General features: G+C 44.5%; 1 protein-coding gene and 1 non-coding gene across 11 annotated transcripts in view; both read left to right on the top strand.

Annotated features, from left to right (window-relative positions):
- The window catches only part of Chd4 (chromodomain helicase DNA binding protein 4), a 36788-nt gene extending 10481 nt beyond the window's left edge, over nt 1-26307 (top strand). For 5 of the 10 annotated variants that reach the window (XM_075982744.1, XM_075982750.1, XM_075982742.1 and 2 more), the window contains exons 11-40: nt 149-352; nt 471-676; nt 988-1119; nt 1197-1293; nt 2465-2656; nt 3586-3786; nt 3978-4115; nt 4373-4494; nt 4621-4794; nt 5110-5251; nt 5343-5474; nt 5577-5694; nt 9209-9333; nt 9643-9880; nt 10594-10769; nt 15794-15974; nt 16059-16145; nt 16233-16321; nt 16432-16565; nt 16811-16955; nt 17066-17231; nt 17483-17580; nt 17676-17835; nt 18087-18158; nt 18625-18762; nt 19079-19187; nt 19289-19421; nt 24402-24597; nt 25435-25598; nt 25693-26307. In XM_075982744.1, coding sequence (XP_075838859.1) covers nt 149-352; nt 471-676; nt 988-1119; nt 1197-1293; nt 2465-2656; nt 3586-3786; nt 3978-4115; nt 4373-4494; nt 4621-4794; nt 5110-5251; nt 5343-5474; nt 5577-5694; nt 9209-9333; nt 9643-9880; nt 10594-10769; nt 15794-15974; nt 16059-16145; nt 16233-16321; nt 16432-16565; nt 16811-16955; nt 17066-17231; nt 17483-17580; nt 17676-17835; nt 18087-18158; nt 18625-18762; nt 19079-19187; nt 19289-19421; nt 24402-24597; nt 25435-25598; nt 25693-25710 — 4287 coding nt within the window. In that variant the 3' untranslated portion in view covers nt 25711-26307. Of the gene's footprint in view, nt 1-148; nt 353-470; nt 677-987; nt 1120-1196; nt 1294-2464; nt 2657-3585; nt 3787-3977; nt 4116-4372; nt 4495-4620; nt 4795-5109; nt 5252-5342; nt 5475-5576; nt 5695-9208; nt 9334-9642; nt 9881-10593; nt 10770-15793; nt 16146-16232; nt 16322-16431; nt 16566-16810; nt 16956-17065; nt 17232-17482; nt 17581-17675; nt 17836-18086; nt 18159-18624; nt 18763-19078; nt 19188-19288; nt 19422-24401; nt 24598-25434; nt 25599-25692 lie in introns of all 10 variants that reach the window. The other 5 variants (XM_075982746.1, XM_075982743.1, XM_075982748.1 and 2 more) reach the window with 2 other exon arrangements.
- LOC142856618 (small Cajal body-specific RNA 11) lies at nt 17275-17410 on the top strand. The gene has a single exon (XR_012911666.1).
- Nucleotides 26308-27212: the final 905 nt, after the last annotated feature.

Here is a 27212-nt window from a genome sequence, read left to right as displayed (position 1 = left end):
AATGCTGGCCATTTGAACTCATGTTCTCTTGCTTGTGCAGCAAGTGCTCTTACCCATCCACCCATAAACATTAATGTTTATTAATTCTTGGGAAATTTCATACATCTCTCTGTGGTTTTAAAGTGAGATAAAGTGGTCTCTTTTTCAGTGTCCAGCTCTTAAGGGCAAAGTGCAGAAGATCCTAATTTGGAAGTGGGGCCAGCCACCATCTCCCACTCCAGTGCCTCGGCCTCCAGATGCTGATCCTAATACTCCCTCTCCCAAACCTTTGGAGGGGCGGCCAGAGAGGCAGTTCTTTGTGAAATGGCAAGGCATGTCTTACTGGCACTGTTCCTGGGTATCAGAATTGCAGGTAAGCCTGGGACAGGCTGTCCATGTGGGGTGACACTGCAGAAGTAGTGAGAAAACAGCCTTTTAATAGGAGACTAGATAGAGATGCAGGATGGTTTACTTTCTCTTTCTGTTCCCAGCTGGAGCTGCACTGTCAGGTGATGTTCCGAAACTATCAGCGGAAGAATGATATGGATGAGCCACCTTCTGGGGACTTTGGTGGAGATGAAGAAAAGAGCCGAAAGCGAAAGAACAAGGACCCTAAGTTTGCAGAAATGGAAGAGCGCTTCTATCGCTATGGAATAAAACCGGAATGGATGATGATCCACCGAATCCTCAACCACAGGTACTACTTTGGCTCCACGGAGGTAGTGTGCCCATGGAGGAGTGGCTCTTACTAACGGGGTTAAGAGTGGACATTGCCCCTGACTTAAGCTCAGGAGACATTCTATAATTCAGTGACTGAGTCCTGGAATTTGGCCTATAGGGAGAGTATAAATTAGAGATTAGTGGTACAAAGACAGATATCATTGAGGCTCTGAGGACCTGTAGATTCTGCACATTTAGAATGATTTTGCCAGCGTTTTAAGAGCTGACTGAAGAGGTGAGGAAAGTTGCTTTCTGGCTCTGAGGAGTTTTTCTTTATTGACCTTGTAGTGTGGACAAGAAGGGCCATGTTCACTACTTAATCAAGTGGCGAGACTTACCCTATGACCAGGCATCTTGGGAGAGTGAGGATGTGGAGATACAGGACTATGACCTGTTCAAGCAGAGCTACTGGAATCACAGGTAGGTGATTGGAGAGAAGAGTAGAGCTGCTCTCCTGCAAGGACCCCTAGGCAGCTGTGGTATGTTCTCATTCCCAGGGAGTTAATGAGGGGTGAGGAAGGACGGCCGGGAAAGAAGCTCAAGAAGGTAAAGCTTCGGAAACTGGAGAGGCCTCCGGAGACTCCAACTGTTGATGTGAGTTGGGGTGGAAGAGGAAGGGCATCATTTGTTGGGTGGCAGAAGTCTTGCCAGCTATAGTCTCATGGTCTGCAGATGGCTCTAGCTCTGGTGTTCTAGAGGCTTAATATCCTGCCTCTGCACAGGTCTATAAACCAGAATACGCTGGGATTTCTTTCTTCACTATCAGAAAAAAAAACCCACAAAAGGGATATTGTGTGTGAGGGCAAATATTATCTAGGGAGTGATCTTATACACAAGGGTTTATTTATTTATTTATTTATTTATTTATTTTGTTTTTCGAGACAGGGTTTCTCTATGGCTTTGGAGACTGTCCTGGAATTAGCTCTGTAGACCAGGCTGGTCTCGAACTCACAGAGATCCACCTGTTTCTTCCTCCCAAGCGCTGGGATTAAAGGCGTGCGCCACCATCTGCCGGCTAAGGGTTTATTTATTTGAGAAAGGCAGGGTCTCTTATAGCTGAGGCTGGCCTTGAACTCCTGATCTTCCTGTTTCCACCTCCCAAGTTCTTTGATTGCTGAAGTGTACAGCCATCACACCTCCTTATCTGGCAGATCTAATGGAATTAGTGTATGGGTAGTGAGTTTTTGTTACTAGTATTTTTTAATAATTTATTCTTTTAATAGTATTGGTGTTTGGCCTGCATGTAAGTCTGTGTGAGGGTGTCAGATCTTGGAATTACAGTTGTGAGCTGCCATGTGAGTGCTGGGAGTTGAACCTGGGTCTTGGAGGAGCAACCAGTGCTCTTAACTGCTCACCATATCTCCAGCCCTGCTTTTCATATTGAACTCAGTCCTCTTTTTTTTTTTTTTTTTGAGACAGGGTTTCTCTGTAGCTTTGGAGCTTGTCCTGGAACTAGCTCTGGTAGACCAGGCTGGCCTTCAACTCACAGAGATCCGCCTACCTCTGCCTTCTGAGTGCTGGGATTTAAAGGCGTGCGCCACCACCATTTGGCTTGAACCCAGTTCTTATGTCTCAGCCTCTGAAGTACTAGAATACAGGCAGGTGCTACCATGCCTGGCTTCATTAAGGGTTTTTGTTGCTGTTGTTTTCTTTTAGCTCTTGGGGAAAAAATATCTAGTGAGGCCATGTAAAGGAGGAAGTAGCTGCTGTCTTATGGGAAAAAGGGAATTCTTTACCAGCTCTTGTCTTCTTTCTCGTCCTGCAGCCAACAGTGAAGTATGAACGACAGCCGGAGTACCTGGATGCCACAGGTGGAACCCTGCACCCCTACCAAATGGAAGGCTTAAACTGGCTCCGCTTCTCATGGGCTCAGGGCACTGATACCATCTTGGCTGATGAGATGGGCCTTGGGAAGACTGTGCAGACAGCAGTCTTTCTCTACTCCCTCTACAAGGAGGTGAGGACAGCAGAGATGTTAGTTTTTAGTGTGGGGATTTTGTGGCTGTATTCTTTTCTTATACTTTGAGGAGAGGAAGGGAAGAAGGGAGTCTGACTTTGAACACTGCTCAGGGATAAGAAGATATAGGTCTGCAATGGAAAATTTTTCCTTAACATTTTTTAAAAAAATTTTATTTGCGTGGGTGTTGTACCTTTAGTATATCTGTGCTGGAGAGATGGCTCAGCAGTTAAGAGCACTGCCTGCTCTTCCAAAGGTCCTGAGTTCAATTCCCAGCAACAACATGATGGCTTACAACCATCTGTAATGAGATCTGGTGCCCTCTTGAGGAAGAGACCTGGTCAGTCGCCCTTATCAACTTAGACCATGAAACCCAATATGGACAAGTTCAGCATTGCCAGGGCATGAATTTCATTTCACTCATTCATGTCTGTACACCACCTGTGTGCAGTGCCTGTGGAGGCCAGAAGAGGATTGTCAGATCTCTTAAAGCTGGAGTTACAGACTGTGAGCCATCATATGGGTCCTGGGATCTGAACAGGGGTCCTCTGCAAGAGCAGCCAGTATTCTTAACCAGTGAACCATCTCTCTAGATCCTACGGCGGAAATATTATGGGAATGGAGCCATGGTAGACTTAGTATATCTGCTGTCCTGGGGAATGGGGAATGCATGCGTTTTGAGGTAAACAGAATTGTGTTTGGACTTAGTGGTAGGGAAAGTCTTGGTGGAAGAGTGTGACTTTAAAGGTCAAGGTGAGCCGTTGCTTTTTGGAAAGAGGATCAGATATCTTTTGTAATGAGAATGATGGGTGGGGGCAGTGGTGCAGGTGTCAGGCCTCAGTTTGACTGAGGGTCAGGGAGAGATGTGAGTCTGGGGTTTAAGATGATGGTTCTCTTAGTTCTGATTCTGCCTGCTTTCTTCCTCCTAGGGTCATTCCAAAGGCCCCTTCTTAGTTAGTGCTCCTCTTTCTACCATCATCAACTGGGAGCGAGAGTTTGAGATGTGGGCTCCTGATATGTACGTGGTAACCTATGTGGGTGACAAGGACAGCCGTGCTATCATCAGGGAGAATGAGTTTTCCTTTGAAGACAATGCCATTCGTGGTGGCAAGAAGGCCTCCCGAATGAAGGTATTTCAGTGGGGGAGGAAGAGGGTAGTGTGTGAGAGGGATTCAGTGCTTTGGGCTTAGTTTGCTGCCTCACCTGATCTCTGGGTAAGGCAAAAAACAATAGCTCTGGGACCAGGGAAAGCTCACCTGTCCCTGGATGTGCTGACACTGGAGGAGTGGACAGTAATGAATAACCAACTCATCTTTTGCAGAAAGAAGCATCTGTGAAATTTCATGTTTTACTGACCTCCTATGAATTGATCACCATTGATATGGCCATCTTAGGTTCTATTGATTGGGCCTGCCTCATTGTGGATGAAGCCCATCGTCTGAAGAATAATCAATCTAAGGTAAGTAGGTAGGGAGGTGATAGTCTCCAGATTTAGTCTTTGGGAGCATCATCTCTTTGAACAAAACCTAAGTAAAGAAGAAAGGAAAAATGGACTTTGTTTCCTTCCTTACCTGTGGTAGCACTTCTGTGGCCAGGCCTTTAAGATTGTGGCTGGCCGTGGGCTGAGAGACTCATTTCACCAAACAGTAAGACAGCTTGGGATTTTGTCGAGGTATATTGGTACCCTGATTTCTTGATTTCATCTCTCTTCACCAGTTCTTCCGAGTTTTGAATGGTTACTCACTACAGCACAAGCTGTTGCTAACTGGGACTCCATTACAAAACAATCTGGAGGAATTGTTTCATCTGCTCAACTTTCTCACCCCTGAGAGATTCCAGTAAGTGTGTTTATCATAGTCAGTCCATGGTTCTGCCTCAATTCTTCTTGGTGCCCATCTCCTCTATTATTTTCATTTCTTCGTTTCTCTCTCACCGATAACTCTATTTTTTTTCTTTTTCTGAAGCAATTTGGAAGGCTTCTTGGAGGAGTTTGCTGACATTGCTAAAGAGGACCAGATTAAAAAACTACATGACATGCTGGGGCCTCACATGTTGCGGCGGCTCAAAGCTGATGTATTCAAGAATATGCCATCCAAGACAGAACTGATTGTGCGCGTGGAGCTGAGCCCTATGCAGAAGTGAGTGTGAAGTGTGGAAGCCCAAATTCAGTCTTGTAATCCAGTTAGACACTGCCATTTTGCCAAGGGTTTCTCCCATGTAACCTCTAGGCATCTGATGACAGGAGCAAGCAGGGCCTGAAGAAACCTGATTCCTGGGAGCTGGCATTTGTAGTTCTTAGTTATACCTTCCTGTGTCTAACATGATAATGGTGTGGCTAGTGCTTGTTACTTAGCCCCACAGGGAGGAGTGCCGAAAGATGAGCTCAGGCTGTTGGGTTGCAGCAGTCATTTAAAGCCTTGAGTCCAACCTGTCCTTGCGTCTTGTTCATATAGAAAGTACTACAAGTATATTCTCACGCGGAATTTTGAAGCACTTAATGCTCGAGGTGGTGGCAACCAGGTTTCCTTACTGAATGTGGTAATGGATCTTAAGAAGTGCTGCAACCACCCTTACCTCTTCCCTGTGGCGGCAATGGTAAGATGAACCACCTCTTTGTTTTCCCTCGATTGCTAACTCCTCCTTGTGAGCTTTCTTTCAATATACTTTCCTTTGCTTCTGTCATCAGGAAGCCCCTAAGATGCCTAATGGCATGTATGATGGTAGTGCCCTAATCAGAGCGTCTGGGAAATTGTTGCTGCTACAGAAGATGCTTAAGAACCTTAAGGAGGGAGGGCATCGTGTACTCATCTTTTCCCAGGTATGTGGGAAGTGCAGAGACAGTGGTGGGACAGCCCTAGTGACTGAGAAGAGGGATTATCACCTACCAGCTCTATAATTAATTCAGCTGTTCCTTTTACAGATGACCAAGATGTTGGACTTGCTAGAGGATTTTTTAGAACATGAAGGTTATAAATATGAACGCATTGATGGTGGGATCACTGGGAATATGCGTCAGGAGGCTATTGATCGCTTCAATGGTATGAGAGGAATGGCTTATTTCCAAGCAATCATTTTCTTTTCTTCTTTTTCTTCGCCTCCCTTCTTTCTTTCTTGCTAACTTCTTTCTTTCTTTCTTTCTTTCTTTCTTTCTTTCTTTCTTTCTTTCTTTCTTTCTTTCTTTCTTTCTTTTTTGGCTTTTTGAGACAGGGTTTCTCTGTAGCTTTGGAGCCTGTCCTGAAACTAGCTCTTGTAGACCAGGCTGGCCTTGACCTCACAGAGATCTGCCTGCCTCTGCCTCCCAAGTGCTGGGAATAAAGGCATGTGCCACCATATATGTTTGCTGGGTGGTGGTGGCACATGCCTTTAATTCCAGCACCCGGGAGGCAGATCTCTTGAGTACCAGGCCAGGTGGTTTACATAGTGAGTTTCAAAACAGGTAGATTATGTCGAAATCCTTTCTCTCAGAACCTCCCCAAAAACAACAGAGATTACTTTTTGTGTGTGAGTGTTTTGCCTGCATGTAAGTATGTACACCATGTGTGTGCCTAGATACTAAAGTTACAGACAGTTGTGAGCTACCATCTCGGTGCTGGGAATTGAACCCAAGTCCTCTCTCTGTAAGAGCAACAGAGTCTTACTGTGTATCCTTTGCTGGTCTGAAACTCTGTAGACCAGGCTGGACTCAAATGCAGAGATGAAACTGCCTTTAACTAAGTGCTAGGATTAAAGGCATGTACCCGTCCAGTCTCAGTCATTTTTCTTGTATCTCTGGAGTGATCACTTTATTTTCTGTAATGTGTACATGCATTCATGTGCGCTTACAACTGCGTCTGCACACTTGTGTACCATGGCACAGATGTGGGAGTACAGGAAAACTTACAGGAATTGGTTCTCCCCTTCTACCATATGGGTCCTTGGAATTGAACACAGATATCAAAGCATCTTTGCCTGCTGAGCCATCTCACTGGCCCCCCACTGGTTTGTTTTTTAAGATTTTATTTTGTGTGTGGGTGTTTTATCTGCATGTGTGTCTGTGTACCACAGGTATGTAGTACCTGTAGAGGCCAGAAGAAGGCATTGGATCCCCTTGAACTGGAGTTATAGCTGTTTGTGAACTGCCATGTGGATGCTGGGATTGAACCCAGATCCTCTGGGAGAACAGCCAGTTCTCTTAACTGTGAAGCCAGCTTATTCTTGTGCACCTGTTTTCTCAGTAGTTCTTTTGGGTCTTGGTCAATTGATATGGAGGAGGAAAGCTTTTGAAGAAAGAATTGGATTAGCTCTATTTTCTTACCTTCCCCTTGGAGTCTTTTCTCTATTAATTATATCCCAAGACTGAAAGAAGGGATAGATTAGTTTTATTTTTCAATTTATTTTTATTTATGTATATGTTTATGTACCTACTTGTCTGTATATGTAGCATGTATGTACAGGTGCCTGAAGAGGTGTCTGGAGTTATGAGCTACCTGATAAGAACTGAACCTAGGTCCTCTGTGAGAGCCGAGAGTGCTCTTTATCTCTAGCCCCAAGGGTCAGATTTGTTGAAGCTCAAATATGTGGTAGACTTCTCTATCTCAGTAGATGCAACTACCCCTTCCCCAAACTTTTTTATTTTTTGAGACAGGGTCTTTGGCTGTCCTGGTTATGTAAAATATTTTAGACTTAAAAGTTGTAAAACAATACAGAATTAACCTGCTGCTCTTAATAATAACAACTTCCAGTGCTTGGTGGCATATGCATGTAATCTCAGCACTTGATAAAGAGCATTGGCTGTTCTTCCAGAAGACCTGGGTTTGATTTCTCAGCACCCGTGTGGCAGCTCACAACTCTCTAACTCCAGTTTCGGGGCATTCAGCATCCTTTTGTGGTTTCTCCAGGCAGTGCACATATGCTGTACACAGACATACAAAGGGAAAACATGCATATAAAAAAATAGCTGGGCAATGGTGGTGCACCCTTTAATCCTCAGTACTAATCCTTTAGTACTCAGGAGGCAGAGACAGGCAGATCTGGACTGGCAGTTTGAGGCCAACCTGGTCTACGAGTGCTAGTTCTAGGACAGGCTGCAAAGCTACAGAGAAACCTTGTCTCAAAAACCAAAAGTAAACAAACAAGTACATAAATAAATAAATAAATAATAGTAAAAATATTTAAAAATAATTCAAGGATATCTGGGCTACATGTAGTATATAAGCCCTGTCTAGAAGTGGGGGAAAAGGGCCAGTGAGATGGCTAGCAGGCGAAGGTACTTGCTACCAAGCATGTCTCTCTGATTTCTATCCTGGTACCCACATGGGTAGAAATAACCAACTTCTGCAAGATGTCCTCTGACTATACATATGTGCACATGCATGTATATATACAAAATAAGTGTAATTTAAAAATACTTTTATAAAAGGCCAGTGAGATGATTCAGTAGGTAAAGGTGCCAAGCTTGTTTACCTGAGTTTCTATGTCTAGGAGTCACATAGTGGAAGGGGAAGACTAGCTTTGTCCTCTGACCTCCATGTAGGTGCTGAAGAGTACACTCACATATACTGGCACACAAATGCACACAAAACAGAGGTGGGAGGGGCTGTTTGGGGATGTAACTCAATTGTTAGAATGTTTGCCCAACCTTCATGAGGCCCTGGATTCCATTCCCAGCACTACTTAAAGTATGGTTGGGAAGCAGAGGCAGGTGAAAACAGGAAGTTCAGTTATCCTCAGCTGTCTAGAGAGTTCAAGACCAGTCTGATCTACATGAGACTCTGTCTCAAAAAAACAAATGAAAAAACCCCAAAAACTCAACAAAACAAAAATCAAAGAATTTATGTGACTGTTGTAGGAAGTTAATATTGAGTCATACTGTCAAAGAACTATAGATCCTGAGTGTCACCAGTTTTTCTCTTAATGTTCTTTTTCTGTTTGAGGATCCAGTCCCAGGTGCACACTGAGATCCAAGGGTAGATCCTACTCTTTTTTTTTTTAAAGATTTATTTATTATATATACAGTATTCTGTCTGCATGTATGCCTACAGACCAGAAGAGGTCACCAGATCTCATTATAGATGGTTGTGTGCCACCATGTGGTTGCTGGGAATTGAACTCAGGACCTCTGGAAGAGCAGCCAGTGCTCTTAACCACTGAGCCATCTCTCCAGCCCCTAGATCCTACTCTTTACACCATGGTTAGATAGGAAACTTCTTAACTGACTTTTCATCCCCTACCCCTTCCTTTATGATATTAGTGCTTGAATTTCTGGTCAGTTATTTCTTCTTTGTTCCCTTCTCTGCCTCCTCTCTGTCTCTTCTCACTCCTCTTCCAGTAAATCTCCTGTGTGAGCCCTATTGTATGGTGTTACTCCTTTCCAGCTGATTATAAATAAATTACAGCAGATATTTTTTATGCTAATGTCATTTTGACTATAGATTTTGATGCTGATTTCAGTATCCTTCAGGGTACCTTGTTTATGACAATCGTTTGGTGTTTTTTAAAGGCTGTTTCTTACCTTCCTTCTCTACTTATTTGTTGTAATTCAGGAGAGAACTCATAGTGTTTTCTGTTTCTTAGCACCGGGTGCTCAACAGTTCTGCTTCTTGCTCTCCACTCGAGCTGGAGGCCTTGGGATCAATCTGGCCACTGCTGACACAGTTATCATATATGATTCTGACTGGAACCCCCATAATGACATTCAGGTGAGTAGAGAAACTCTAGGAGGTCCCAGCAGCCCCTACCTGCCCTCCAGGAAATGTTCTGTTATTTAAAATTTAATACTTGACTTTGACTTTTTTCTTATTTTCTTTTTTTTTTTTCGAATGTCATCTGAGAATTGGGATTAGTTATAGTCCTCTTTTGGGTGATGTAATGAGAGGTGGTATCTGGAGGGAGAGGTGCAGAAAGAAATGTTATGTGAAGACTAGCTTCAGCTTCTGACTAGTATCGTCTCTGATTTCTGTGAAAGACGGTAGGACATAAGATTGCTGATTTTGTTTGATCAAATCCAGGCCTTTAGTAGAGCCCACCGTATTGGGCAAAATAAGAAGGTGATGATCTACCGCTTTGTGACTCGTGCTTCAGTGGAGGAGCGCATTACGCAGGTGGCAAAGAAGAAGATGATGCTGACACATTTAGTGGTGCGGCCTGGGCTAGGCTCCAAGACTGGCTCAATGTCCAAACAGGAGCTTGATGACATCCTCAAATTTGGCACTGAGGAACTATTCAAGGATGAAGCGACAGACGGAGGTGAGTTGATCAGGATCTTAAATTTTAAGTGGAACTTGGCTTCCTAGAGGGTAGAGAAGTATTTTTGATAGCAAGGGTCCCATGGGAACTGTAGTAGCATTTCATTTGTATTATAATAACTAAAGTTTGCCTGAGGATCAGAAAAGTAAAACAGCTACACTGGCCAGTTTTACAGGTAGCAATGACATACACCTTTAATCCCAGTAGCCACACTTATTTGCCATAGAAACCAGGCGGTAGTGGTGCATGCCCTTAATTCCAGAATTAGAGAGGATTGCAAAACGGGAGGAGACAGTTCTCAGTCTCAGTCTTATTCTGAGAACCATGAAGGCAGGATCGCCATTTCAGACTGAAGTAGAGGTAAGAGCCAGTGTTTGACTGTTTTACTTTTCTGGTCTTCAGGTTGAACCCCAATTTCTGTGTCTGGTTTTTTATTAATCGTGCCACAGGGAACTGGTTTTTCTTTTCTCTCTCTTTTCCTTCCTTCCTTTTTTCTTTGGTTTTTCAAAATAGGGTTTCTTTTTGTAGCTTTGGAGCGTGTCCTGGAACTCACTTTGTAGACCAGGCTGGCCTTGAATTCACAGAGATCTGCTTGCCTCTGCCTCCCGAATGTTGGGATTAAAGGCGTACACCACCACAGCCTGGCTAGGAGCTGTTTTTCTTCTGCAGCACCTGAATTGACTTTAGGGTTGTGGCCCCCTGGTTCTTCATAGGAGGAGACAACAAAGAGGGAGAAGATAGCAGTGTTATCCATTATGATGACAAGGCCATTGAACGACTGCTGGATCGCAACCAGGATGAGACCGAAGACACAGAATTGCAGGGCATGAATGAATATTTGAGTTCATTTAAAGTGGCCCAGTATGTGGTACGGGAAGAAGAAATGGGGGTGAGTATGAGTCCAAGGCAATGCTGTTCTTGGTTATTGGTCTAAAAATTGGAATTGAGATCAGGATGGTACTTGAAATAACAGAAAAGAATGTCACCTGCTCAGTTTCCATTATCATCTTCGCCTTGACTGTCGGGAGCTCCACAGTCGGATTTCACATAGCCATTATGTGCTCTCCTAGAGTCTTACTTTTATGTAGCTTATTAATTCTCCACATAAATCTTGGAATGCTACCTTGGAAAAAGCAGATGAGATACATACTTTATTAGGTAGCTGTTTTCTCAAAGTAAGAATTCTTTTTGTTTTTCCTTTTTCCTCCTTGGTCTTACACTAAGAAGTAAAAACTCCCAAAAGAGAATGTGTGGAGTTTTTGTAATATATTTCATCCTTTAAGTAATTTTAAAATGTTGATTTCTTTGCTGGTTCTCTTTAAACCACTTGGCTCAGGGTTAAGTTGGCATGGGTTTTTGATGTCTTTACCATGCTTTCTCATCAGAATAACGCTCTTGCTGCATTCTGGTAGTATAGCGTTTTTCTCCTTTGTTTTTTAAACAAAGTCTTGCTGTTTGTTCCTCCTCCATACACCTCCCAGTTGCTACGGTTACAGGCTTGGGTGTTATTTTAGCTGAAACCTAGACTGACTTTGAACTCTATAGCTTAAACTGATTTTGAATTCCTGATCCTCCTGCATCTACCTCCCAGGAGCTGGCATTATAAGCATGTGCTGGCTACCATATCATGTCTGATTATCTAGCAGAATTTTTATTATTATTATTAATATTTTGTGTATGTGTTGTTTGTTTTATCTTAGAGGCAGGGTCTTGGGTATCCTGACTGGCCTGACCTTCCTATGTACTGAAAATAACCTGCCTCCATGCATGGGCCACCAGGCCTTGTGTGTGTGGTGATGGAGATTGAACCCAAAGCTTCTTGCATACTAGGCTAGCTTTCTGTCCATCTGACTCATAGCCCTACCCCTGTCTATCAGATCTTGATTAGCAGGATTATTGTGGGCTTTTTTTTTTTTTTTAGTGAGTTTTGTAGAACTAAGATCAGTTCTGCCTGATATGTTAGTTTTGGGTTGTTCACCCTCCCACCCTTGAGACAGGCTTTCTCTGCAACAAACAGCCCTGGCTATTCTTGGAGCCTTTCCTGGAACTCTGTAGACCAGGCTAGCCTCAAACTTAGAGAGATCCAACTGCCTCTGCCTTCCAAGTGCTGGGATTAAAGGTGTGTGCCACTGCTTCCCAGTTTTACTTTGGCTATGTTTTTTTCGAGACAGGATCTCCCTGTGTAGCGCAGCCTGGTCTTAAACTCATGGCCTTTTTACCTTAGCCTCCCAAATGTAAGATTACACATGTTAACCACAGGGTCCCATATATCTCAGGCTATCCTGGAACTCATCCTGTAGTCAAGGATGATCTTGAGCTTCGGATCCTCCTGCCTCTACCTTCTAAGTGCTGGGATGATGGACCTGTGCCAGGTGTGCAACTGCTGTGTCCTGTTCATGTGGTGCTGGGGTTGACTATGACCTCTGCCCTCGTGAAAAAGCACTGCGCACTGTGCTTTCTTTCCAGCTTGTTCTTGGGATATTGCTTCTAGTCATGGTTTATGTGTAACCGGTGGGGAAATTTTATATAAATCAGCAGTAAATTCAACCAAAAACTGCTTTTTGATAGGAAGGAAATCTTACTCCTTTCAGTGGCAGAGAGTGAAATTGCCTAGCAGAGCACGTGTTAGGGGGTGACCTATGCAAGTATATGTAAGGATACTTACACACATATATGCAATTATATGTGTTCTGTTCATTATTTTTATTTTCTGTTTTTTTTGTTGTTGTTGTTGTTGTTTTGGAGACAGGGTCCCATTATGTAGCTCTGGCCTGGAATTCACAGAGTGCCTGCCTCTGCCTCCAAGTGTTGGTTAAAGGCATCAACTATCACACCTGGGTATTTCTTTTTAGACTGTTTTGGTGGGGTTGTTGAAGATGGAACCTGGGGCTAAGTAGTTAATCTGCTACTGAGTTATATACCATACTAAAAGAATTTTTGTTTTCTTTTAATATTTTTAAAAAATTTATTTATTATGTATTCAGTGTTCTGTCTTTATATATGCCTGCAGGCCAGAAGAGGGCACCAGATCTCATTACAGATGGTTGTGAGCCACTATGTGGTTGCTGGGAATTGAACTCAGGACCTCTTGAAGAACAGCCAGTGCTCTTAACGGCTGAATCATTTCTCCAGTCCCTTCTTTTAAATGTTTTATTATGTATATTCATTATACATAGTACTATGTACTTTAAAAATATTTCTGGGGACAGGGTTGTTTGTTTTTGTTGAGACAGGGTTTTACTGTAGCCCTAGCTGTCCTAGAACTCATACTGGCTGTAAACCAGCCTAGCCTCAAACTCATAAATATCTGCCTGTCTCTGCCTCCCAAATGCTGGGATTAAAGGTGTGCACTACCACTGTCCTCCTGAGGCAGGGTCTTGTGTAGCCCAAGATAGAATTTAGGCAGCCAGGGATGATGTTGAACTTCTGACCCCTTTGCCTCTGCCTCCCAGGTGCTGGGATTATAGGCATCTGTCATCACACCTGGTTGTATATGGTGCTGAGAATTGAGTCTAAGAATTGGTGCATGCAAGGCAAGCACTTTACCAACCAAGCCATATCCCTAGCCCCTCTATAAGTTGTTGCCCAAACTGGCCTTGAACTTTTGGTTCTCTTGCCTCAGCTTCTGTATTGGCTAAGACTTGTACTATTAGGCATAAAATTTTATTTTAATGGCCAGGCCTCATTATATAGCCCACTCTGACCTGAAATTCAATTCCGGGCTGGCCTCAGGCTCAGTTCTTCTGCCTCAGATTTCCTGAGCGCTGAGATTATAGGTGTGTGGTGATCAATTTAATACATAAATATTAATGCTGGGCAGCGGTGGCACATGCCGTTAACCCCTAGCATTTAAGAGGCAGAAACAAACATCTCTTCAGTTCAAGGCCATCCTGGTCTAGTAGGGAGTTGGCATCTCAGCACTACAAAGTTAGAGTGTATCTCAAAAGTCAGATTGGAAGGGAAGAGGAGTTTAAGAAAGCTTATTTTGTCTTCCACATTTCAGCAGCTTTAGTGGATAGTAGGTACTGTTGCTTATGGGCAACGCGTCTATCCTAGCAGGGTGGCTGCACTGAGGAAACTGCTCGAGGGCAGGGAAAAGCAGAAAGGTAGGCGGTGGTGGCGCACACCTTTAATCCCAGCACTCAGGAGGCAGAGGTAGGTGGGTCCTGTGAGTTTGAGGACAGCCTTGTCTACAAGAGCTAGTTCCAGGACAGTCAGGACTGTTTCGCAGAGAAACCCTGTCTCGAAAAACCAAAAAGAAGAAGAAAAAGGGAGGATCCAAAAGAGAAAAGGCTGCTGTCTTAATGTCTCGTTATGCTTTCAGTGATCTGACTTCTTCCCATTAGGTCTCTATTCCATGGAGATTCCACCACTTTTCGGTCACACCACGGACTGCTTATCCAAGCCATTGAGCAACGTGGCTCAAATTTTAAAAGAAAAAAATATCTCTTCCACCCTGTCCTGTCTAGTTCTCTTCTGGGACAATTGTTTTCACTTTGACTGCGCGTGTGTGCATGCGTGCGTGTTGTATACATATATATATATATATGTACATATGGGTATGTGTGTTGTATGCATACATATGGGTGTGTGTGTCTATCTGTCTTACCAGGCTCTGATGCTGTCTTCTAGTCTCCTTGGGTTCCAGGTGTGATTGTGGCACACAGACTTACATGCAGCCAAAGAATATACATAAAATTAAAAATTTGGAACTAAAAATTTTAAAGGCAGTTATCTTAGATTTTGTTTTCTTTCATTAGGGATGACCACCCTATTCTATAATTTAGTTGCATAGGGATTTAGGTTATTTCTTTGTACATTTATATGAGAGAGAGAGAGTTTGTGTGTGTGTGTAGGACAGAGACGCAAAGAGTTGGTTCTCTCCTTCCATATGCGTCCCAGGGTCAACTCTGACATGTAGGTTGTTTGTACTTAGGCTATGAATAATGGTTTTACTTTGTCTTGAGGGACTTGGATTTTGCTTTTTTTGAGACATGGTCTCATATATTCCAAGCTGGCTTTGAATTCACTATGTAGTTGAAGTTGATCTTGAACTCTGATTTCTCAAGGCTAGTGTTAGAGGCACATGCTGCTCTGCATGACTTATGCATTGCTGGGGTCACACCTAGGGCCTTGTGTTTGCTAAGCAAGTATCCTCAGCCCAGGATTTGTATTTAATCAGTATTTCTGAAGTGTCTAAGGGGGAAAGTAACTTGGGTAATAAGACGTAGAGAGCCAAGCTGGGCAGTTGTGGCACAAGCCTTTAATCCCCAGCACTCAGGAGGTAGAGGTACATAGATGACTATGAGTGCAAGGCCAGCCAGGACTACACAGAGAAACCCTGCTCAAAGAACAAAACAAAACAAAAACAATCTGGCGACCTTTAGAAGATACTTAAGTGTGTTTCTGTATATATGCATGTGAGGAAGTGTGTGTATGTGCACTCGCGCGACTTTGTTTTTTTGTTTTTTAAATTTCTCAAACAGTTGATACTTTTATGTGGTTAATTAAGACCAGATTGTTTTCTGGTCTGTTTATGCTTTGAAGATCTCTTGCAGTGTTTGGAAGCCTCCATCCTGCCGGCTAAGGTGTAACCTTCCTCTCTTTGTTCTCCTGCTTTTGGATGTTGCCAGTAGGAAGGGATAGAAGCTGCACAGTGTCTTTTGTCTCGTCAGAATAGTTCTCCTTGTTATATTTTTCTTTAATCAGGCTAACTGCTAATCTACACATAACCTTTGAGGAGCTCTCTCCTGTCTGTTAAATTTCTTCCAAGTTTTTAGGTCCAAGCAGGCACACCGAGGGTTTACAAATCAGCCATGCAAAGGAGCTATCAGAATGGGAACTGTGAGGACCAGGGGTAGCTGGTGGTGCTGACTTCAGCACCCCTGAGTCCTGGCCCTCCCTCTGCCCCAGGAGGAAGAGGAGGTAGAACGGGAAATCATAAAACAGGAAGAAAGTGTGGATCCTGACTACTGGGAGAAATTGCTGCGGCACCATTATGAGCAGCAGCAAGAAGATCTAGCCCGAAATCTGGGCAAAGGAAAAAGAATCCGTAAACAGGTCAACTACAATGATGGCTCACAGGAGGACCGAGGTGTGTGTGGCCGGCCCCGCCCCCCACCCACGGGCCGTTCTACTAGAGCAGTGGGCCCCGCTCATCTGCCCTCTCTCCCTCCAGATTGGCAGGACGACCAGTCCGACAACCAGTCCGATTACTCAGTGGCCTCAGAGGAAGGTGATGAAGACTTTGATGAACGATCAGAAGGTGAGAGTGGTGCCATCTTGCCAGTTCTGTAGCTGTTGCAAGTGTTTACTGTCATCAGTGTCACTCATCCATCGTTTCTGCTTACAGCTCCCCGCAGGCCCAGTCGCAAGGGCCTGCGGAATGATAAAGATAAACCATTACCTCCTCTGCTGGCTCGTGTTGGTGGAAATATTGAAGTAAGTACCGTAGATCCTTTAGTGGGATGAAAGGGGGCGAGAAAATGTCATTCAGTGGGTCTTTGGTGGGAAGAGGCTTGCTTTCTCTTATGGTGGTTCTTTCTCCTTAGGTACTTGGTTTTAATGCTCGTCAGCGAAAAGCATTTCTTAATGCAATTATGCGATATGGCATGCCACCTCAGGATGCTTTTACCACTCAGTGGCTTGTGAGAGATCTTCGAGGCAAGTCAGAGAAAGAATTTAAGTAAGTTCAGGGCTGGGCATACCAGTTGGAGCCAGGGCCTAACCCATGTTGTGCAAGGAAAGGGGTGTTGCTAAGTGAAGCTGTTAATCATGAGAGTTGTGTTCCTGGCTTCCCTGAAAGAGATTTTGGGTTATAGTGTGGATCTGGAGATCAGCATTCCAGGACATTACAGGGCCTTACCTTGAGATGGAGCCATGTTTATGGCCCCCCAGTGTCTGACGGGCTCTCTGTTTGACTTCCTACAGGGCTTATGTGTCACTCTTCATGCGGCATTTATGTGAGCCTGGGGCAGATGGGGCAGAAACCTTTGCCGATGGCGTCCCCCGTGAAGGCCTGTCTCGGCAGCACGTTCTTACTAGAATTGGTGTCATGTCCTTGATTCGCAAGAAGGTAAGTGCCAAGCCTGTTTTCATTTTTAAGGATTTCTAGAGAAATTGGGGGCCAATAGGAAAGTAATCTGCAGCTGGAAGGAGTCTTTAACTTGCCATCCTTTGCTATAGGTGCAGGAGTTTGAACACGTGAATGGGCGCTGGAGCATGCCCGAACTGGCTGAAGTAGAGGAAAACAAGAAAATGTCGCAGCCAGGGTCACCCTCTCCAAAGACTCCTACACCTTCCACACCAGGGGACACACAACCCAATACTCCTGCACCTGCACCACCTGCTGGTAAGTCGGCCTGTTATGTCATTTCTGTCCTTTTTTAAAAACTTTGTCCTGTGCCTTTTTCTACTCCCCTGTGCTCAGTCTTAACAGGGTAGTCTGGCCGGACACACAGCAATTTCCCTCTCAGTTTAGGAGGGCTGTCCTAAGAATAGGGCTGGCTCTTAAAGGCACGAGAGGACAATTTAGAAAGAGACAAACAGCCTGACCTCTGATCCTGAGACCTCCCTAATTGACTGTCTTCTATTGGTCTGCAGAGGATGGGATAAAAATAGAGGAAAATAGCCTTAAGGAAGAAGAGAACGCAGAAGGAGAAAAGGAGGCGAAATCTACAGCCCCTGAGGTGACTGTGGAGGTGAGAGATGGGGTGACTGGATGCTCTGCTAACGTCAGATGGCTCTTGAGATTCAGGCCCATTTGCTTCACCTTCTGTCTTCTGTTCCTTTGAAGTGTGCACAGCCTGCTGCCCCTGCCCCTGCCCCTGCCTCCGCCCCTGCCCCTGCCTCCGAGGATGATAAGGCTCCTGCTGAGCCTCTTGAGGGAGAGGAGAAAGTGGAGAAGGCAGAGGTGAAGGAGAGAACAGAGGAGCCTATGGAGACGGAGCCCAAAGGTATACATATTTATATATATGTTTACAAGCACTCCAGGTTGCTGTGTAGTTCTAGACTTTTCTACGTTTTTGGAGTATCAGGAAGAAGTGATAGACCTGGGACCCTTGACCCTTGCTTCTAAATTATCCCCAGCCTCTGACATCTTTGAAACTCTATTTATAGCAGTATAGATGTGTAACACTGTCCAAGTTTTATGGGGGTCAGAGTGGAGTTGTCTTTTTTAGGGTGTTCTCAGTGCCTTCTTCTTTAGGCTCTGCTGAGGCGGAGAAGGTGGAGGAAAAGTCTGCAATAGACCTGACCCCTATCGTGGTGGAAGATAAAGGTCAGTGTGTAGAGAAGCTGATTTTTTTTCTTATGATTTATTTTTTTATTATGTATATAGTGTTTATTTATTATGTATACAGTGTTCTGCCTACATGTATGGCTGCAGGCCAGAAGAGGGCACCAGATCTCACTATAGGTGGTTCGGAGCCACCATGTGTTTGCTGGGAATTGAACTCAGGACCGCTGGAAGAGCAGCCAGTGCTCTTAACCTTTGAGCCATCTTAACCTCTGAGAAGCTGATTATTACTTGGACTAAATTTGTACTAAAACCAGAAACAATCGTAACCCACCCTCACCTCATTACCTATTACTATAGACATTTTATTCTAAGATAAATGACTTGTTAGAGAACTGGCTGGTGACACTTCTTCTGGGTCTGGGAGACCTGAGTGTGGAGGTGGATGTAGACAGATACAGCATACAAGGGCTGTAGTCCTGACATTTGCCTTTGTGGTATCGTGTAGAAGAGAAGAAAGAGGAAGAAGAGAAAAAGGAGGTAATGCTTCAGAATGGAGAAACCCCCAAGGATCTCAGTGATGAGAAGCAGAAGAAAAATGTCAAACAGCGCTTCATGTTCAACATCGCAGATGGGGGTTTTACTGGTATGGGAACGGGGACCTGAGGTGAAGTCAGTGTGTGGTGGGGACATGCTATGAACATCTCTTGGTTCTGTGTTAGGGAGCTAGAACTAGACCATACCAAGATGGATGGGGGAGGACAGGACAAGAATAACTGTTTGTTTGTTTGCTTTTGTTTTCGTGTTTTTTGGAACAGGGTCTCACTATGTAGCCCTGGTTACTCTGGGACTTAGTATATGGACGATAGTGCGCTCCACCTTTCTTGCACACCTCAGTGGTTTTAATTCTCATGGGTGTTTGCCTTCTCCACTCTCTAACCTTCCTCTCGATTCCTTCTCAGAGTTGCACTCGCTTTGGCAGAATGAGGAGCGTGCAGCCACAGTCACTAAGAAGACCTACGAGATCTGGCACCGCCGACATGACTACTGGCTGCTAGCTGGCATTATAAAGTATCCTTGCCTGAGTCAAGACTGTGTCTAGGTGCTGGGATCTTAAGGCTTTAGCTTGAGACTCTTATTTCCTTTGTTTTTCCTGAGCACTTTTCCACTAGCCATGGCTATGCCCGATGGCAGGATATCCAGAATGACCCACGGTATGCCATCCTCAATGAGCCTTTCAAGGGTGAAATGAACCGTGGCAATTTTCTAGAGATCAAGAATAAATTTCTAGCTCGAAGATTCAAGGTGAGCAGGATGGGACAAATGAGACTGAAGGTTCTGTAAGGTCCATTCTTTCAACCACTTGTGCCACCCCCGCCCCAGGATACTTATTTTTATGTTATATGTATGCATGTTTGTGTACTGTTTCTGTGCCTGATGTCTACAGAGGTTAGAAGAGGGCATCAAATCCCCTGGGATTGACAGAAGGTAGTGACCACCCTGTCCTTGCTGGTAACTGCACTGGGTTTTCTGCAGGAGCAGCCAGTGCTTTTAACCTAGCCGTCTTCCCAGCCCTATATTTTGTCTTTTGTAGTCATGACTTGACACAGGGATCAAGATACATAGACTTGGAGGCTGAGTGAGACATGCAGGTCTCTGTGAGTTTGATGCCAACCTAGTCAACATAGCGAGCTTTATCCAGGCCAACCAATGTTACACAGACCCTGCCTCAAACAAATACCAACAAAGGAGACATATACAGAGTTGAAGTTAATGATTTGTACAAGAGTTGTAGCTGTACCTAATGAGTGACACAGACTAGTTCAGTGGGTTTGGTGCCGAATTCTATAGGTTCAGGGGTTCAGCAAAGTTAGGAAGGGATTGAATTGGATCCCTGAGGAAGTAGGGCTGTGGGTAGACTGGGGTCTCTTTTTTCTGTGTGGACAAACGGAAAGCTGAGTGCAAAGAGAAGATACAGGGTGAACCCTGTTTTCAATATTCCACTAAGACAGCCTCATTCAAGTATTTAGCAACTATTTATTGGTATATCTTGTATGTAGATATCAAATAGGATACCATGGAAATAAGATGCAGTTCTCCTAAGTTGAGTGTATTTGAGGGAAAAGAAAATGTTTATTAGGCCTGAAGAGGTGGCTCAGGGTTTAAGAGGTCCTGAGTTCAATTCCCAGCAACCACGGGGTGGCTCACAACCATCTATAATGAGATCTAGTGCCCTCTTCTGGCATGCAGGAATTCCTGTATGCAGAACACTGTATATGTGATAAATTAATCTTGAAAGAAAAAAATTATACTAATAATTGTATGCCTTTAGGTGTTATATACTAAGCAATGAATTGCACAGAGACATAAGAAGAGATAAGCAATGTGTTTGTTTTTCCAGCATTTAGTTTCACATAGATGACATTGTGTGTTAGGGGGAAGAGGCTACTTAATGCCCTAAGGAAGTTCTACAGGGCAGTTGGGGAGGTAGCTCATGAATGACTATAAAAGTTTTGATATATATAATAGAGATTATTGAGTAGGAGCAGAGGGACTTATAGATTTGCGTTGAGTAGTGGTGGGAGATAGGTTAGAAAGAGGTTAGGAATTAGAGGACAGTAGGCATCATACCAGAAGGCCAGTGGGTCTTTGTACCAGAAACAGAGTATGGATTTTATTCCTCTAGTTCATAGGCAACCATTGAAGGTCTTTGGATAGGACCAAGGGAAATGAACACATTGACAAGATTGTAATTATATAGTTATGAGATATTAAGAGCTTGACCTGTGATGCTGACTGTGGACATGTGACGGTTAAAGGGAAGAAAATAACATCAAAGGGTTTCTGGACTTTGTGATTTACTGTGGGGTTAGCAAAACTTTTCTGTCAAAGTGCCAGAGAGAGCTGGGTAGTGGTGGCACACACCTTTAATCCCAGCACGCAGGAGGCAGAGGCAGGTGAATCCCTGTGAGTTTGAGGCCAGTCTGATCTACAAAGCAAGTTTCAAGACACAGAGAAACCCTGTCTTGGAAATCTAAAAAAATAGAGGGAGAGAGGAAAGGGCAGAGAGAGCGAGTAATGCTTAGTGGGCCTAATGGCTTCTGTTGTGAATCCACAGCTTTGGCATTGAAAGCAGTGGGAATAGGGACACATAGTTAGTTCCAATTCTACTTGTGGATGCTGAGATGGGAATTACAGGTAATTTTCAAAAGAAAGCATGTATTCTTATTTTTTAATTTCCCCACAGCCATTTATCTATAACAAAACTTAATTCTTAACTCTTGGGCTATACCAAAGCTTGCCATGAGCAACTGGTGAGTGCTGAGTCTGGTGTACATAGTAAGACCCAAAAGTAGCTGACTGACCTTGAATCAGTGAGAGAGGTGCTCCTGTGAGAGCAGACAGATGTTCAGTTAGAGTTAGTGAGAGAGGTGCTCCTATGAGAGCAGACAGATATTCAGTTAGAGTCAGTGAGAGAGGTGCTCCTGTGAGAGCAGAGAGGTGTTCAGTTAGAGTCAGAGAGAGGTGCTCCTGTGAGAGCAGAGAGGTGTTCAGTTTGAGGAAAGCTGCTTAGCATTTCTCACAATTGATACCCTTCAGCTACCTTCCTTACCACTGCCCACATCCTCAGTGTGAGGCACATTGAGGGACATCCGTCACCTGCATAGCAGTACTGCCTGCTACTGTGGACATCACTTGAGTTTGAAAAGAGTGGCAGTAGTTAGGGGTGTTGACACATGCCTGCCACCTAGCTAGCACTCAGAAATTTGAGGCAGGAGTTTAAGTACAGGGCAAACTAAGACAACTTAAAAAGATGTACAGCGGAGCCAGGTGGTGGTGGTGCACTTCTTTAATCCCAACACTCGGGAGGCAGAGGCAGGGGAGGTCTCTGTGAGTTCGAGGCCAGCCTGGTCTACAAGAGATAGTTCCAGGACAGGAACCAAAAAGCTAAGGAGAAACCCTGTCTCGAAAATCAAAAAAAAAAAAAAAGAACTACAGCGATGCATGCTTGTCATCTCGGTATTTGGATGGTGGAGGTAGGAGAATCAGGAGTTTAGTGTTATCCTTAGCTAAGTTTGGTCACAGTTGGCTCTATCTTAAACAACCCTTCCTAAAAGGCAAGACTAAACATTTGGAATGCTTATAACCTGAGGTGGGGGAGTAAGTTGGTGTGGTATATAGACTAGAAGTAGATGTCTATTTGGGCATAAATTCGTACATCTTGACTAACACAAGTCATATGTAAATAGGCCCATTCTTATAACATCCTTTATCCCTAGTGGGTCTGTGTAAGAACCAACAGGAACAGCATGTTGGGAGCTCCTACCTGTAATTCTAGTGCTTAGGAGGCTAAAGCGGGAGGAACCCTGCCTTTGAAACAAAAATAAAACAATAAAAACCAACCTGCTTGACAGCAGCAACAGCAAAACAGTATATAAGGCTGGGTATGGATGTAGCTTAGTCACACAGCACTTTACTGGGCCATGAGCTTGATCTTGAGTACTAGGGAAAGAACTTTCAAACAATGGATACGTTTTGTAATTTAAGAACTAACATTCACTAGGCGATGGTGGCGCATGCCTTTAATCCCAGCACTCAGGAGGCAGAGGTAGACAGATCTCTCTGAGTTTGAGGCCAGCCTGGTCTACAAGAGCTAGTTCCAGGACAGGCCACAAAGCTACAGAGAAACACTATCTCAAAAAAAAACAAAAACAAAAAAATTTCTTAGGCAGAAGCAGGTGTAATTCTGTGAGTTCCAGGCTAGCCAATGTAAGGTTGTCATCTGCTACATCATGAATTCATGGCCAGTCTTGGGTTTATGAAACTTTGCTGTTTGTTTGTTTCTGAGATCCAGATAACCTGATTGGTACAGTTCCTATCTGCATAGGATAGATTACTGTGCCACAAAACTATTTTTTCCTTAATCCCAGCACCTGGGAGAATGGATCGTGGCCAGTTTGAGGCCAGCCTGATTTGCAAGTGAGTTCTAGGGCTACCCAGAGCTACAGAACGAGACCCTGCCTCAAAAAACAAGGTGTGGTAATGGTGGTGCTGGTTTTTGCCTGCAGGCCCATCTGCTCCCAGGTATTTGAGAAGCAATTTAAGATTTACTTACTTGTAATGTATTTGTGTGCCTCCAAGTGTCCCAGCATCTAGCACAGGCATCTGATGCTCTCTCACACTGCCCTCTTACTTTGAGACAGTCTCTACCTGAACTTGGGGCCAGCAAGTTCCAGTGATCTTCCCTGTCTGAGAGCTCGGGCCACATGCTGAGATCTGAACTCCAGCTCTTGTGATTGTCTAGCAAGCCCTCTTCAGTGCTGTGCCATTTCTCCAGCCCCAGGGTTGCAATTTCAAGACCAGTCTGGGCAACACAGCAGTATTCTGTTTCATTGACCTCTTGTCCCCTCAAACCAGAAATGGTGCACATTCCTGTAACCCTAGCATTCGGGGAGTAGAGGTAAGAGGATCAGGAGTGCAGTCATCCTAGGCTATCTAGTGAGTTTAAGGCTACCCTAGTCTACCTGAAACCCTGTCAGAGAACAAACTTTTTTTTTTTAGGCAGGGTTTCTCTTTGTAGTCCTGTCTGCCTTCTAACTAGCTCTGCTGCAGACTAGGCTAGCCTTGAACTCACAGAGCTCCATCTGCCTCTGTTTCCCAATTGCTGGGATTAAAGGTGTGTGCCGCCATCACCACCCATTGTCAAAGAACAACAACAAAAAATTGAAAGTGAAACTAGTCATCCTATGGTTTTGAGGAGCAAAGGAAGTGCCTGGTATATAACTTAAATGTGCATGGTCATCAATATATGACTTAACTGCTGTAAAAGATGTATACATAGGAAGATATTGGAAGAAAATTCTCAAAAAGTTAACATTTTCTCTAGCAGGGGGATTACCTATGGTTTTATTTTTTTCTTTTTTGGTTTTTGATTGTTCATGATAGGGTTTCTCTTTCTAATAGCTCTGGTTGTCCTGGAACTCACTCTGTAGACAAGGCTGGCCTTGAACTCACAGAGATCCACGTGCCTCTGCCTCTTGAATGCATGAACCACTACCACCCAACTTTATTTTATTTTTCTAAGTTGAGTTTTTATTACTTCTCTATGAGGTTCTAAAGAATAAGGAATTGTAAAACGTGTGGGCCTCTAATGGGAAGGAGATGGTGTGCCGTGATCCAACGTGGGAAAGGGGTAGTGCTGAGGAGCCGCAAGTTCACCTGAGAGGCCCGTCAGTGAGAAAGTGGCAATTAGTCCAACCCCTCTTTCTTTTCCCTCCCGTGCAGCTCTTGGAGCAAGCCTTGGTGATCGAGGAGCAGCTTCGAAGAGCAGCTTACCTAAACATGTCAGAAGACCCCTCTCACCCATCTATGGCCCTTAACACTCGTTTTGCTGAGGTGGAGTGTTTGGCAGAAAGTCACCAGCACCTCTCCAAGGAGTCGATGGCAGGAAATAAGCCAGCCAATGCAGTCTTACACAAAGGTCGCCAGTGGCTCCCCTGCCTCCTGCTCCTTCAGCCTCCCTCTCTACTCTTCCGTCCCCAACATCCATAACTTCTTACTGAGGATCTTTTTTTTGCGGCAATCAAGGATAACAGTTTGCTCTTTGAACTCTTAGTATATTCGGGTTCTTGAGAATAATAGTGTCACCTGGGATATTTTAGAGGTGACTTCAGTTGATTTTTAGATCCCTTCAAATTCTAGACCCCTTTCAGTATTGTGTTTCTGATTACAGTAAAACATTATGAGGGGTAGAGGGTAAAATATGAACGGATGGGTGTCATAAAGGTGGTAGGAGACATCCAGAAAGTAGAAAAGCATGCGTGTAAAAGAGGAGATCATAGGCGTTAGCTGTTTGATACCTGATGCTGAGAAGAAAAGCTGTAAGAAATAAAGCTCTGTGTTGGCATTCACCTGTCATCCAGCACAGAGAGGCACAGGCAAGAGGATGAGGAAATCATGGTCAGGCTTGGCCAGGGTGAGTTTGAGGCAAACCTTTAAAAAAAAAAAACGGAGAGAATAGAAAGGATGCACTAAACAGATCAGAATCAGCCAACTGTGGTGGCTTATGCTTAGAGCCCCAGGTACTTAGGAGACAAGGCAGGAATCTCACCTGAACTCAAGTTCCAGGCCTAGCCTGGGCCACAAAAGCCAACTGGAACTAGAATATGAAGAGTAGGGATCTGGGCCAGGCCGGTTAAGTGAGTGTCAAGAGGCAATAGCATATCCTGGTGTATGCTGGGGAGCAGCCAGTGCTTAGAACTGTGCCCTTGACGACCACAGCTCACGGCCTCCCCTCCCTTTTATTTCCCCTCTGCAGTCCTGAAACAGTTGGAAGAATTGTTGAGTGACATGAAAGCAGATGTGACTCGACTCCCAGCTACCATTGCCCGAATCCCCCCAGTTGCTGTGAGGTTACAGATGTCAGAGCGGAACATTCTCAGCCGTCTGGCAAACAGGGCACCAGAACCTCCCCCACAGCAGGTAGGACCAATTTCTTAGTTGCAGCTCTTTGCTTGTGTCCTTGGCTTTCCTACCTCGGTTCTGTGTTCTGACTCTTGGCTGTTTATCCTTCTAGGTAGCCCAACAGCAGTGAAGACCCAGCGATGATCCCACTTCCACCACTGAGCAGTGACCTTCCTCACTTTCTCTTGTCCCGGCTGCCCCCTGGGGGGCCGGAGAGATCCTCGCCTTCCTTCTGCCCATCTTCTGAGTTGTAAAGGAACAGCCCTGTGCACTATGGGCAGGGAGGGAGTGAGGGGCAATGGTGCCCTTCCTGCTGGAGAGACAAGCAGCAATAGCGCGGCGCCATGTGCAAGGAGCTGCAGGCTGGCTGCCTTCTGGACCCTGGCTTCTCCCCACCGCGCACCTGTTACAAACTGTTGTGGGTTCTGCCAGGCTTGAAGAAAATGATCTGAATTTCTTCCTCTTTTTGGTTTTATTATTTTGTTGGTTTACTTTGTGTTTTCTCCTTTTGGGGGGTATTCAGAGTGGGCCGGGCCCCTGGGCGAGACACAGCTACCTCTGTTGGCATCTTTTTAATACCAGGAACCCAGCGGCTCCAGCCACTGAGCGGCTAAAATAAAGTTGGAAAAAAAAAAGAAAAAAGAAAAAAAAGGAAAAGAACCAAAAGCATAAAAAAAAAACCACAACAAATTTCTTCATGAGAATTGAAAATAAAAGTTTCCTTGTATTTTAGTGATCTGGTTCAGTGTGGGTGAGTGGGTGCCAGGTGCTGCTATTATAGAGAACAAGAGGCTGCTGCACCGTCCCTTTGTAGCCTCTAACCTGGAGCAAATGCATTCCCGCAGAGTCCTCCATGCAATAGTTACCTGCCTGGTAGTTGTGAAATAAGGCCAACATGACCACCTAAGTGCTAGGGAAGCATTCTATATGGGAATGTGTAATACAAATGCACGCACATTTTGTGTGTTTTTTTTTTTTTTTTTTTTGATTTTTCGAGACAGGGTTTCTCCATAGCTTTTGGTTCCTGTCCTGGAACTAGCTCTTGTAGACCAGGCTGGCCTCGAACTCACAGAGATCCGCCTGCCTCTGCCTCCCGAGTGCTGGGATTAAAGGCGTGCGCCACCACCGCCCGGCTTGTGTTTGATTTTTGAGGCAGGGTTTCTCTGTAGCTTTTGGGCCTATCCTGGAACTCTGTAGCTTCGATCTCAGAGATCCGCCTGCCTCTCCCTCCCTAGTGCCTAGTGGATGTGAGCCACCACCTGCTTTTTTTTTTTTTGGACAGGCTGGCATTGAACTAAGAACTGCCTGTCTGCCTCTTGAGTGGGCACTAAGGAGGTGTGTTTGAGGCTGCCCTCAAATTCTGTTTCGAGAGAGTTGGGTTAACGTTAAAGGAGTCCACCACCACACCCAACTTACTGTTCATAACCTTTTTGTATTACATACAATTGTGGGGAGGACTACTGTACACGTGGAGGTCAAAGGGCAATTTGCAGAAGTTAGTTCCCGACGTCCACAATATGAGTGTGTCCAGTAATGAACTCTGGTTGTCAGGCTTAGCCGCCTGGAAAGTTCTTTACTCTTATCTAGTACTGCTTTGGAGGAGGGCGAGTACGTATTTCTGGCTAAATGAAG

Source organism: Microtus pennsylvanicus, chromosome 8 (genome assembly GCF_037038515.1).
Source record: "Microtus pennsylvanicus isolate mMicPen1 chromosome 8, mMicPen1.hap1, whole genome shotgun sequence".
NCBI lineage: Eukaryota > Metazoa > Chordata > Mammalia > Rodentia > Cricetidae > Microtus > Microtus pennsylvanicus.
The sequence above is the reverse complement of the archived record's forward strand: the minus strand, read 5'-3'. Positions and strand labels throughout refer to the sequence as shown.